Source organism: Nycticebus coucang, chromosome 14, assembly GCF_027406575.1.
Source record: "Nycticebus coucang isolate mNycCou1 chromosome 14, mNycCou1.pri, whole genome shotgun sequence".
In the NCBI taxonomy this organism is placed as follows: domain Eukaryota; kingdom Metazoa; phylum Chordata; class Mammalia; order Primates; family Lorisidae; genus Nycticebus; species Nycticebus coucang.
In genome coordinates, this window is record NC_069793.1 from 61802149 (window position 1) to 61816541 (window position 14393).

At 33.8% G+C, this 14393-nt stretch overlaps 1 protein-coding gene and 1 pseudogene across 1 annotated transcript; one reads left to right on the plus strand and one right to left on the minus strand.

Moving 5' to 3' along the window:
• The first annotated feature begins 4634 nt into the window (after positions 1-4634).
• On the plus strand, positions 4635-5586 carry LOC128564452 (olfactory receptor 52A5-like; annotated as a pseudogene).
• A 7558-nt stretch (positions 5587-13144) lies between these two features.
• Positions 13145-14092, minus strand: LOC128564453 (olfactory receptor 51V1-like). The gene has a single exon (XM_053559928.1). It carries the CDS (start codon positions 14090-14092, stop codon positions 13145-13147), a length of 948 nt encoding a protein of 315 aa, XP_053415903.1.
• Positions 14093-14393: the final 301 nt, after the last annotated feature.

A 14393-nucleotide genomic window follows, 5' to 3' on the forward strand; every position in this document is an offset into this window, starting at 1 on the left:
ATGTGTAATCCTGAAATAATAGATGAATCAAACATATAACTGGAATATGAGAAACTTTCCCCTAAAACAAGAAATTTAGGTATCTCTTGACACTTTACAGTTCTCCCCATATCATCAACCTGTTGCAGAGTGCTGCAACAATAAAGATCATGTCTGTATTTTCTTCAACCCATCTTAAATGCTTAGAACCAATGAAATGATTACTTAAAAAAAAGAACCAAGTAGATGGGAAGAGTCATCTGGATCATAAATTTTGGACAAATATCTGATCAAAAAAATAAGTAATACAAGAAAATATTCTACTAAAAAATCATATAGTTCAAGAGTACAACATAGATTCATATAATCTTGGAAAATTCTACCTGGCCTTTTTGCTAAGTTCGAGTGCATATAATTTTGGAAAAATTCTTATTACTAAAAAGTAAATTTGAGTCACAATCTGTTTGGTTTTTAATAAAATTTATGTAAATATGAGCTATATTTATTAAGAAATGAAAACTACAATGACTAAAGGTAAAATGAATATTCCTGTGACTTAATCCATTTATTTTTATTGAGATATAATTCACTTGCCAGACTATCTGTCTTTTAAACTGTACAATTCTGTAATTGCTCTGCAAGCTTCTTCAGAATCTAATTCCAGAACGTTTTTATTGTCCTAACAAAAAACCTGTACTCATACTATTTATTCCCCATTACCTCTGCTCCCCTTCTCACCACCATTCATAGAACCACTGATCTTTTTTCCATCTTTATGGATTATCTTTTCTGGATGTTTCATATAAATAAAGTATGCAATATGTGACATCTCGTTTTGGTTTCTTTCAAATATTTCCAACTTATTATCCCATTAAAATAATATGTTAAAGGTTCACTCGTGTACTATTTCTTTAAAAGGAATGAGTAAGATTCCATTATACAGATGTACCACATCTGATTCATCTATTTTTTCAGTTGATAGACATTTAGAATGCTTCCCCTTTTTTTATTGTTAAAGCATAGCTGTGTACATTAGTGCAATCAAGGGGTACAATGTACTGGTTTCATATACAATCTGAAATATTCTCATCAAACTGTTCAATGTAGCCTTCTTGGCATTTTCTTAGTTATTGTATGTAGACATTTGTATTCTGCTTTTAGTAAGTTTCACCTGTACCCATTCTAAGATGCACCGTAGGTGTGGCCCCACCCATTACCCTCTCTTCACCCTAACCTCCCCCCTCCCTTCCCCTTCCTTGGCCCTTTCCTCATAGTCTTGTGCTATAGTTGGGTTATAGCCTTCATGTGAAAGCTATAATTTAGCTTCATAGTAGGGCTGAGTATAAAAAGCATCACTAAGGGCTCACTTGATATCATTTGTCACAAATGTACAATAAGTCCCATCAGCACTTATGTATGGACAAAATGCATATTTGGATTCAGTCAAAGGATAGTTGAGGTATGATGAGACAAGATCAGGTAAAATAAGTGAGTAAAAGGCAAGTAATTAAGGTAAGAAACTACATGAATTATGAAATTGATAAAGGATAGTGAAAATAAGGTGGAATCAACAGATTAGATGTATCTCATTTTGTCAAATATTATTGAAATATTATAAGAATAAGAAAAAGTGATTCAGTAAAAACATAAAATACATGTTGGGAGCAATATCCATCAGGTATAGGGCATTTATCATCTCTGGAAAGATGATGGAAAATGCTGTTGAGGTGGAAAAGTGTGATTCAATTGTACTGCTGCTTCCCTAGGACACAGAATTTTCCTTAGGAACCTGAATTTTCACTTATTATTCTTTATTTATTTTTTGTATTTATTTTATTTCAAGATAAATTTGCCTAAAACGATAAGTGAATATATTCCTCATATAGAACATGACAAATAATTTAGTTTAAGAAAGGATGAACAGCATTCTGATATTCATAGTAAAAATAACTCCTAATGTGCTTTGATTTCTGTAGTAAATATTTCTTGAGATTAGTTTCTGATTTGAGACCTATAACTAGGATTCAGAGTAAGGCAGTAATCATTTACAGCAATGAGTGTAAAGATGCAGTTCTGAAAGTCCTTTTAGTCTCCACAGTATGGTCAAGAGTAAATATAAGAGGCAATATTGGTTCCATTTTCAATTTTCAGCTTCTCTCAGGGAAGAAATGGAGTCTCAATCTGTCCCCCATTTTCTCATCCCCTTTCTCTGTCACATGTGGGAGAATAAGATAAACCCCCATCTCTGGTGCTGGGAGAGGCACTACCCTACTGTTTGACCAAAAGAAGATGTTTCCTCAGTACTATCTCCTGGCCACACAAAATATGCCAGCTCCCCTGGGAATTGAGCAAGAAGTTAGTCTGTTCTTCTGCCCTTGAACTTCTATCTAGGCCTTGGGAGTAAAATTGTCTCCCAGGATTTGATACAGGCTGATTCAAGTTTGGTCACCAGGGAATTTATGTTACAAAATTCAAATCTTTCACAGCTGGGATCAGCAGAGAACTTCTGCCTATGCCAATCACTTTCCACTACTGTTTCTGGGTACTGAGTAATTTTTAGTTAGGAATGTGTACAAAGTCAAGTGAAAGTCAAATGATATATCCTGAAGTACAAACAAAAGTACACACAATAAATGTAGAATTCACAAAAACTTGAAATCATAAAAGTGAAGGCTACAAATATATTTTTCTTGGAGTATGACTCTGAAGTTCTTTGAACTACCATTCCAGAACAATAATGATACATTGGAGAATCTTCTTTGGAAGAACACCATGTTAAGGATAGTTAGCTTGATGTCAGTGGGGAAGTATTTTAAACTTGCTAATGTTTTACAGGAAGGAACGAAGGACAATGGATATATAGGTAAGTTCACATTTTCCCCCTGAAGATTGATGTCTAAGCCTGTTTAGATGAATTGACCATAGACAAATTAGCAGGAAAAAAGCAAATGACTTTATTAACATACATAAGCGTGAGGAATCACAAGAGAGTGATTAACCAAAACTGAATGAGTATTGTGTATCCTTCTTCCCAGGGAAGAGGAGATATTGAATAGGACCTGAGAACAGACAGTAGTTTGAAGTTCACCTGGTCTCTTGGTGTGGTTTTCAATTATCAATCTCTTCCTATGTAAAATTCATTTAATTTTCTCTGGCTAATTAAATTTCAGGGAAGGGATTGAAGTCAATTGTGTTCCTTTTTGTGGGTCCAGTTTCTAGGTAGATAAAGAACTTCATGGAACAGGCTCATCCCATGTTTAGTGAACAGCAGAGGAATGCAAGACAGAAAAGAGTAAGGAGAAATCAGAAAGACTTTGAGATTACTGCTTTCAATCAGCAAGTCACCACATGATATCTAGGGGTATTGTTCTGTGCTCCAACAGTAGAATGATCTCTATAAAACTCCAAATTTAGCATCTGTAATTATTACTGTCATTGGGGGCCAAGGAAGAACCCAGAATATTTGGATGTGATGACTTAGATAATCTTAATTTAGACTTCGAAACACTTTGGTAATCTCTCTTTACTCACTTTAAAAAATTGTGGGTGCATACTGTTGTCAGCTCTACATTGGCTGTAGTTCTCTGATGGCCTACAGTCAATGGAAAACAACACATGTTGTGCCAAACTGTGACACTGAAATGAGATTTTTTTTTCTTTTTTTTTTGGAGGTTTTTCTCTCTGTGTTTCTGCCAATGTACTTCCACCTGAATGTTCCTGTTTGTCAATTATTCTTCATTAAATTTCTTGGATGATTTCATAGATGTTTATCCTCTCATTTTGTTTTGGAAGTTTTTCAGATTAAAAAAAAAAAGAAGAAGAAGAATTCTCTACTTCCCTTCATCATTAAGTAGCCTGATTTCTGTAAAAGGGTTATGACCACTAACATTGTGTTCATATGGAAAACAAGGCTTCTAAGTTTATTCACTTCTCTTTATTTCTGGCCACTTCAAAATCATTCATCTCTTGCTGATATCACCCAAAGTATCTTTTCTCCTATATCAGGTTTTCTTACATTCTTGAAACTTTATTCAGTTATAATTTTAATTGTCCTTACTCTTCAATGTGTGATAAAAAACATGGGGTGAGAGGCTTTGACTACTTTTCTGAAGTGAAGAATTTTTGCCTAAGACTTGTCTCCCTAGTAATAATTCCAGTGAGAATGCCTCCAAATTATGTATCTGCCCTTATCTACTAGGTAGAGCCTAAATCTTGCAGAGATATCATATTTGAAAACTTTGTTCAAGGTATATTTTGGAGTCTTTCTGTCTGAATTGTCACTCCAAATGTGTTGGTGTATGTGTGTCTGTGTGTCTTATTTTCTCTCTTTTACAAATAGATTAGAAGATGTAAAAGAAGTTGAAGTGGAAGAGGAAGAAGACCAGCACTAAGCAGGTGGATCCTATGGCCCCATCACTGGAATGATGGATATCACTGTATACGGTGGATGGCTTTGCTAAAGTGCAAACTGATGAATCTTTCTGTTGCTCTCTCTATTGGCATTTCTCATTCATTTAAAGTGGTGACAAATAAGATGATAAGATTGATACTCCTCATTCTGATAACTTTGTGACTGGATAGGGATAGCATATATAACAGTAAGAGATTCAATTTGGCAAACTTTGCTTTCTTTCTAAGAAGGTCTATGGATTGCCATGACAATTCCAAATGACACAGTGTTCTTGCCCTCTGTGCTGACATTCACTGGGATCCCTGGTCTGGAACCTGTACAGCATTGGATTGGGATTCCATTCTGTGCTATGTACATCATTGGTCTGATCGGAAATTCTCTACTTCTGATTATTATCAAATATGAGCCCAGCCTCCATGAGACCATGTATATCCTCTTAGCCATGTTAAGAGCCACAGACATTGCACTTAGCACCAGCATTGTGCCCAAGATGCTTGGAATTTTTTGGTTCCACTTGCCAGAGATCTATTTTGATATTTGCCTCTTTCAGATGTGGCTCATCCACACATTTCAAGGTATTGAATCAGGAGTCCTGCTGGCCATGGCTCTGGACTGCTATGTAGCTATCTGTTGTCCTCGGAGGTATGCTGCAATATTCACACAACAAGAAGTCACTTGTATCACAACTGGAGTGATATTGGGGGCTGCAGTTGTAGTAATCCCCTGCCTATTGCTCATAAAGTGTTGTCTGAAACTTTACTGAACCACATTAATATGTCACACTTACTGTGAGCTGATGGCTCTTGTGAAGTTTGCCACCAGAGATGTTTACATCAACAAGTTTTATGGTCTTCTTGGAGCTTTTATTGTTGGTGGACTTGACTTCATTTTCTTCACCGTCTCCTATGTTCAGATATTTATCACTGTTTTCCGCCTGCCCCAGAAAGAGGCACGGCTTAAAGCATTTAATACATGTATTTCTCATATATGTGTCTTCTTCCAAGTCTATCTTCTCCCTTTTTTCTCCTTTTTTACCCACGGAGCTGGATCTTACATCCCATCATATATACACATCACCTTTTCCAACCTCTACCTACTAGTCCCACCACTCCTCAACCCCTTTATCTATGGGGTAAAAGACTAAGTACATTCGAGAAAAGGTAGTAAAAATTTTCTGTTCCAAAGTTCAGACTTGAAATTTGATTGAAATAGTTCTTTCTATAATAGTAATGGTTCTTCTATTAGACCGACTTGATCTGGAAATTCAGCTAATGCTTTTGAATATCCTCATGATTGATGAATAAATTAAGGAATACACACATAAATACACACACAAATGAATATATATTCATAAGTGTTCAAGCATTTTCCTAGTTATATGAAAAGAAATAAAATTATAGTATGAAAGAATTATCTTCTTCATTTTGATAGATATTGTCATTTATTTTAAAATAATTTCATAGCTCAAACTTCCATAAACAACATTTGAGGACCCATTTCCACTTGTTACATTATCAAACTTAAAAAAAAATAAAAACTTGTGATTCAATAATTTCATTATTTAATACCACATGGGTTTATTTTTAGTTCTAATTCATATTTTATTGTGGCTCAGGGAAAAAGTGAGTTACACAACTAATTTTTTACTTATGGTAGTTGTATCACTTGTTACCAGTGTTGTATGTGCTTACACTTGTTTTTGGCTCTTGACTCTTCTTGTCAATATGCTTCACTGGTTTAATTGTTAAAGGTTCATAGAATATTTGATATAATAAAGAGCAAGTATTCTACCATTTTTGATGTTTTTAATTGGAAAGAATAATTCTGGGGCAAGGCAAAAATGTTTGTTTATAGATAACTTGTTTTTCTGATATTTCCCCGGAATAAAAATTAGAAATAAATAAGAAAGTTAAACACGATTTAGTACTCCCCAGGATGCACCTTTACCTTCTGTTAATATTTATATATGCATTTTCATGAAATATTAAAGTATTCATTTTTAATAATATTACATCATTTTAGCAAAATTTCTTCCAACTAACATTTCTTAAGAAAAACCTATCTTTCTGTGGCTCAAAGGAGTAAGGTGCCAGCCACATATGCCAGAGGTGGTGGGTTCAAACCCAGCCCCAGCCAAAAACTGCAAAAAAAACCATATTTCCCTTTGATAAGCTTTCTGTAATGATGTTCTTCCACTATCAATATTCAATTCTATTTTTCAACGTATCACAGAAAAAAATGACTGACTTGGAATATAAGATGTAAGTTTAAACTTTCATCATCATTTACCTGTTAAATCTGGATAATTCATTTTCCTGAGTAATTTATTTTTTGAAATAAAAATTATTTCTTTCTGCTTGACTTCTACAAATACCCACCATTTGAACAGTGCATCTGTATATTAATAGAAATGGTAGATAAGTGAACACACTTTGTAACCTGTGAACTATGATTCAGGAATTTACTTCTCTATAAACACAATCATTAACTAGCCATTTTTCATTTGCCAAACTCAGGTTCCAGAATTATAAAACAAAATTTTCAACCAAACTCATTTGTTTGATATACTTAGTCAACAGCCTTGAGGTTTTGCTAAATTTCTTACTGTTCATAGTGAGTTTTGAAGAATAATAATTTTTCACATTTCCATTAAATATTAGAATCAGTTTCTAGTTTTTACCTACCTGGATTCTACATTACACCTCTAAAGTAAGATTCTAGGGAATTTTTTCACCCTGTATATTATACTGACATTTAATTTTACCAACCTGTATGTTGTTTTGTGATTGATATATTAAAAAATCAGTAGAGATGTGCTGTGATAAAAAATAGGATTGGATGGTTAAAAAGAAAATGCATGTCAGATCTATTAAGTATAGAGTATAAATATCTAAACACAATAATTAAGTAAATAAGGTGAGGGATATATTCACTAGTATGATGTAAGAATTCAAACTGTATATAGAATCAACACATTGTACCCCCTAAATGCATTAATGTATACACGATCTACCTCTTTATGATTTAATAAAAAAAAAAGAAAAAAGAAAATGGATTTTATAAGTATGGGAATTATCCAAAATACAATTTGAAGACTTCTAAAACGTTCTATCACAGCACACCATTTTGTGTTAATTTTTTGAAATAATCAGCCAATTATACACAGACAAAAAAATAGCATTTAAACAGAAGAATGACTTCTTCAAATGAACACTTACTATGAGGTATTAAAGACAACATATTATTGAAGGAAGATTAAGAAAAAATAGGGAAATATTCCCCATGAGTGATCATAGATTTGTATATTATCACATCTGATCACTTTCAATACCTATTTTCTCTATTTTAAGTCTGTAAGTATTATTAAGTAAGCCAATTTGGAGTTTTTTTTCCTAATTAATCTGAAATGTTTACCTTACAAAATATCCTTTTAATTACTAGCTGTTTCATTTTTACGTTCAAATCTGCTTCTTACATTAACATATTAGCTCTTCTGTTTGCATGTTCCCCCTTCCTATTTTCCTCCTTTCTCTTGTTTTTAAATTAAACCTTCTACTTTATTTATTAATTTTTAACCTTTAAATTTAAATTTCTATTTTGCTTTAACCATTCTACCTTTGTCCTTCTCTTTGAAGTAGTATATATGTGTGAGGGTTTATTATCTATACTGAAGGTTTATTTTTTTCTTTCTTTCTTTCTTTCTTTTTTTTTTTTTTTTTTGAGGTAGAGTCTCACTTTGTCACCCAGGGTAGAGTTCTGTGACTTCACAACTCACAGCAACCTCAAACTCTTGGGCTTAAGCAATTCTCTTGCCTCAGCCTTCTGAGTAGCTGGGTTTACAGGCACCAGCCACAACTAATGGCTATTTTTAGAGACAGGGTCTCGCTCTTGCTCAGAGCTCAAGTAGAACTCATGAACTCAAGTAATGAGCTCAAGTAATTGAGCTCAAGTAATCTGCCTGCCTTAGCCCCCCAGAGTGCTATGATTATAGCTGTTACCCACCACGACAGGCCTTTTTTTTTTTTATGCAATGTCAGTGTGGCAGTGGTGTCATTCTCTTAACTCACTGGTCTTAACTCTTGGGTTCACGTGATCCACCTCCAGAGTAGTTGGGATCACAGGCAGATGCTGCCATTCCCTGAATATTCATTTATGTTTGTCACAACTTTATGTTTGGAGAGTCTTCTATATGTTTGTCCCCTTTGGTTCTTTCTTCTTATTGTGTTATAATATTCATAATATTTAATTGTGAGAATATATACCACCATCGATTCATTCTATGTTCTTTCTGTAAGAAGCTAGGTATTATGGGCATTATTTTACATAGTATTGGTAATTGGAGAAGATGCATTGGATTACATATCTGATTAAACATATTTTGAAAGTTATTTTGGAACAAAGTTATTTAGTCATTTATAGCACTACAATAGTTTTTCTTCATTTTTTAATTGATACATAATATTTGTAGTTATTCATGGGAGGACTGTGGTATTTTGATATATGTATACCATGTGAAATAAGCAAATCAGTGCATTAAAGATATACATCACCTTGAATATTTGTTATTTTTTGTGTTGGGCATATTTCAAATATTCTCCAGTAGCTGTTTTGAAATATGCAATATACTCTTACTATGGTCCTTCTACTATGATGTAGAACACTAGAACTTTGGGTGTTGGGGGACGGATAAAAAGAGGTTGATTATTGAGTACAAGCATACAGACAGAAAGAATAAGTTCTAGTACAGCAGGTTTTGAGTGTTCTAATTTCTCCCTATTCTTTCCAGTATTTTGCATCATCAATCTATCATTTTTTTCCATTCCACATTCAGAATTTAATTTAAATGTTTTTAATCTTACAAAGAATAAGAAGTAATGTACATCTCTCTTCAAATTGACCTAAATCGAGTCACATGGTCACAAGGAAAAAGGAATGAATGGAAAATATGTGGCTCACTATGAAAGTTTTGAGACAGTGTGTCCAAAACTGTGGTCCATTATTTCACTGCTAAGCAACAAAGTCAAGACAGTCTGTTGTGATTCACCCATGCAAGTTCCAACTTGCTCAGCTTATTGCTGCTGTAGAGGGCTTTATTTTCTTCCCTTCATATGGATTTTACATTTCTTGATTTCTATATATCATAAAATTTTTGTAATGACCCACATATAATCTCCAGATCAGCAAACAGGAGGTAAACTTAAAGTTCAGGCTGGTAGAGGTGGAGAAGGGTCTATCATGGAAACAAAGATAGTTACAATCCATGCTGATAATAGCTACAGTCTTTGCACAGTGCAGTGCTCCTGGTACAAAATACAAGATACTCTCTATATTATTAAGCAACTTTAGTACTTTTGAAAATATGTCATATATCAAAATAACAAGAGTGTAAAATATGACTTTGATGTATGTTAGTAGAAATGTAGAAAATACCAAGGGAGTTATGGTCACATAAGGCCATAAGTTCACATTCAATACTGAGGTTCAGTTATTTGGTAGGATAATTATTTGAGATGGTCTTTGGAAAATGGAGTGGGATTATTTTCTCTGAAGTGCATTTCTGAAGGAAGAATTCTGGCAAAGGTATCAAAGAATAACCAAGAAGTACATGCTGTTCAACAAAAAGCAATATAGTTTGGCACCTGGGATGAGTGAAAGAGCACATATTAATGTACAAATAAAATGTTCGTAATTTAGAATGCTGGATAAGAGGAATAAATATAGGATACAATAAATCAACTTTGGAGTCAACCACACATAGTAAGTTAGAACGCCAGAATTCCTCTTGACTGTTGTATATACCTGGAAAGTTATTAACCAAAAATATTTTAAGCAATTAAATCAAATGAATGTAAAATGAAGCTTATAGTGGACCATGATAATAAACAGCATGTTATCATCAATTCCTTTATTCTGTCTCTTATATCCTCAAAACTCTTGGATCTGCGTGAATTTTATTATTTTGGATGAATTTATTTTGTTAATGTATTCATTTAATACATCAACATAGATATTCTAAATGCAAGAGTAAGGAAGAAACTGTAAATAATACTGTACTAAATTTTACCCTACTAAGTCAGTGCTTTCTGAACTAGATAAATTTATTATTTGCGTTGTTCTTACTACTGCCAACATTTTGAAAACAAAGTGAGAATAATAAATAACTACAATGTTTGTGATCTTTAATAAGTTATGATGAAGATATATAGTCAGATTGTGTATGGGTTCTCGGCTTAATACCCTCTATAACAGTATGTAACTGTAACAAGAAGATAGAGTGTCCCATTGCCGTTCCTCAGCTTAGAACATGCACTTTGACAAACCAAATATTTTACTTCTTTGTGCATGTCTAGTAGGAGTTATAAAAGCACTGTGAATATTGATTTTGGTGCTATTTACAAGTTTTAGTGTGTAAGTAAATTATAATATAGGATCTATTTAATGATGATTATATATATGTATATGGTTATAAATATATATACATGTACACATACACATATATGTATAGATGTAACCTTATTATCCATACATACACACATAATAAATTAAGAAAAAGCTAATTTATAATTATAAGTTATCAATTAAGTTATAAAATAATCAAATAATTAATATAAGAGCACACAATTTATGAATCAGACTTATTTAAACTTTTTATTTTTCATTATTATATATGACCTCATTTTAGCCTAATGTATCTTCCAGTTATTTTTTATAACAAAATAATTGAGGGCGAAACTCATAATATGACACTTTTTATATATAGGCTTCAATGTTAGAAACCTTACACTTAGAAACATTGAAGTAGAGATACAAAAAAAAATTAAAAAGAAATGCTCATAAAAAATAACATATAAAATTTAAGTTTAGCAAAACTCACTTGACAGTTAGAAAAAGGATAATAATATTGTCCTTGGATAAGTCAGAAAGTTATTGTGACCTAGGAATCATAATTCTATTATATATTAAATACGTTTAACATAAACATCAGTGTATTTATATGACAGGGGTCTCATATGTCATTAATCACTGTCATATATGAATGGGAAATATCTTTCCTGCTTTTATTTCTCAAATTCAACAGCAAGAGAAACTACATTACATTCTCTAGAACTATAGCAGGTAAAAGCAAATTAACAATCATCTGCAAGTAGGATCTTTAAGAAGTAGGCAATGAAAAGTACAAAAAAAAAAAAATAGAAGTAGGCTAGGAGAGGACAAGGGCTCTCACAGGAGAGACAGACATTCCAGAATACAGAAGTAGCCTTATAGGGAGTTAAAAAAGAAAGAAAGAAAGAAAGAAAGAAAGAAAGAAAGAAAGAAAGAAAGAAAGAAAGAAAGAAAGAAAGAAAGAAAGAAAGAAAGAAAGAGAGAAAAAGCAATCAATCCAAGGAGAATAAACAAAACAAAGGAAGAGCTTTGTAGGCCAACCGAGCTGTGGGAATCTTCCTGGGGGTGTGTGGTGACAACATGGAAAGGGAAGTGTGACAAATAACAGCTCTGAGCTTTTGAACAAAAAATTTGATTTTATAATAATTTTTATAATAATAAATTTGTGTTCATGAATATTTTGAGTGTTCACTCACTAAAAGATAAACTAATAGGTTACGCACCTAATATTAGACTCCAAAATTGAATTGTTAGCATTCTTTGGACTATTGCAAATGAAATTTTATGTACTTATTGTTACTATGTACAAGTTATTTCCACCTACCTGAGAAGCTTAACTGCACTGAAGCTCTGCTGATAACTGATAACTCTTCTGTCCCAGTCAGGACTAGCCAGCACATAGCGTGGTGATGTGACAGTATAGAAAAAAACTTGCGGCTGATAAATGGGTTTTGAATTTTGGTTTTTCAATAACTAGGTCAGTATCTATTTAAAAAGTAAGAACCAGATTCTTAGATTTGATGATTGAGTTGACCCTGTTAATTTTATACATGAGGAGGATGAGACTTAAGGATGAAATGGGTGTTCAAAAGATTCTACATAAAATGATTCTGATTCTATCCCCAGAGTGGTAGCTGAGCCTTAATATATTTGCCTCAGCATATGTTCTGTAAAATGAATGGGTTAATAAAACTATCCTTAAAATTTTATGTATATTGACACCAAGATTAAAAATCAATTGCCAAGTCTTGTGCACATTCTAAACTACTATATTGACTACGAAGAACAACACTGTGTATTTGGCAGTAAGAGGTAGCAAATGTAGAAATGTTGTAACTACTATGCTGTTATTCACCAAATCATTTGCACTTAAACATTTAATTGAGTCTCATAACATCATTTATTCTCTTAGACAAGACAGAATTGGCTCAGTAAAGGTAGAAAATATCTGAAGGACAGTAAGAGAGTCAATTTATGACATGTATTAAAAATGTGTAAAAACTGCTTATCTCATGCACAGTAAATGTACACATATAATGGTTATATCCGAAAATAAAAACACACCGAAATGGAATTTAGAAAGCAAGGACTGTACTACAAATGTATTCACTTCCTAGGCAACTGGTCATTGACACACCATTGTACATAATTCACTATATTTAAGATTATATTAATTTTAAAACAGAAAATAGGAAAGTAGAAGTTTCTCTGTCTATTTCTTTGGCCTTGGTGGACTAAATAAGAAAAAGACTGTATACAACATGCTTTTAACATATACAGCATTACAGAAAAACAAATTATTATTGGTAGAAATCATTTACGTATTAGTCATTTCTCTTCAAATTACTAACTACCTTATCTAAACCACAATTAACTCGCAGAATTGTTAGTGAACCACCACTGGATTCTGCTACGGATTTGTTGGGTCTTGACACTATAGATGATGGGGTTCATCAGAGGTGGGAAGATAATGTAGATATTTCCCATGAGGACATGGACCACAGGAGAGAGGTGCTTCCCAAAACGGTGCACCATGGTCAGACCGATGATTGGGATGTAGAAAACCAGGACAGCACTGATGTGGGAGACACAGGTCTGCAAAGTCTTGAGTCGCTCCTCCCGGGATGCAATAGCCAAAACAGAGCGCAGGATCAGAATGTAGGATATGAGAATTAACACAGAATCACACAAAAGTATAAAAATCACCAGAGCCAAGGCATAGAAACTGTTGAAGCGGATGTCAGAGCAGGCTAGTCTCAGTAGGTCTTGGTGTAGACAGAAAGAGTGGGAGAGGACACGGGAATGGCAGTAATGAAAAAACTTTAGGCGGACTTTGGGAGCAATGATTAACACAAAACTCCTAACTAAAATCCCTAGCCCAATGTTGATGATCCTGGCACTGGTTAGTATAGATGTATACCTCAGAGGGTTACAGATTGCTGTAAAACGATCAAAAGCCATGGCGAGAAGGACTCCAGACTCCATGCCAGACAGACCATTAACAAAAAAAGCCTGAGCAATGCAGGCATCCAGACTAATCTCCTGGCTGAGGCCCCATAGGATCCCCAAGACTGTGGATACTGTGGACAGCCCCATGCACAGGTCAGTGAGAGCCAACATGGCCAGGAAGAGGAACATGGGCTCGTGCAGGCTTGGCTCTGTACGGATTATGTGCAGTACCAGGCAGTTCCCAGAGAGTACAATCACATAAATGCAGGAGAAAGGGATGGAGAGCCAAGGGTAGTCTTTTTCCAGGCCGGAAAAAGCCGTAAGAAGAAATGTAGTGTTATTGATTTTGGAAGCAGGTGGAATAGACATCGATCTACAAAGATAGAACATTCTGTAGGAAAGATGTATGGAACAGTTAATTAAGATTCATTTTTGAAAAACCTGAGGTAATGACTATCCCAAGACTGATTAGGTTAGTACAATTGCTTATTAGATGGGAAACCACTCTTTATATATTTTTAAAAGCCAAATTTTCTCTGTACATTTACTAAGTTATGCCTTTCTAAGACATGTCCTTGTATTAGAACTTTGACTTCACCAGATACATTAGTGTCCATATTCACAATACCACCATCACTTTCTGCCGCAGTGCTTCATATATTAATGTCAG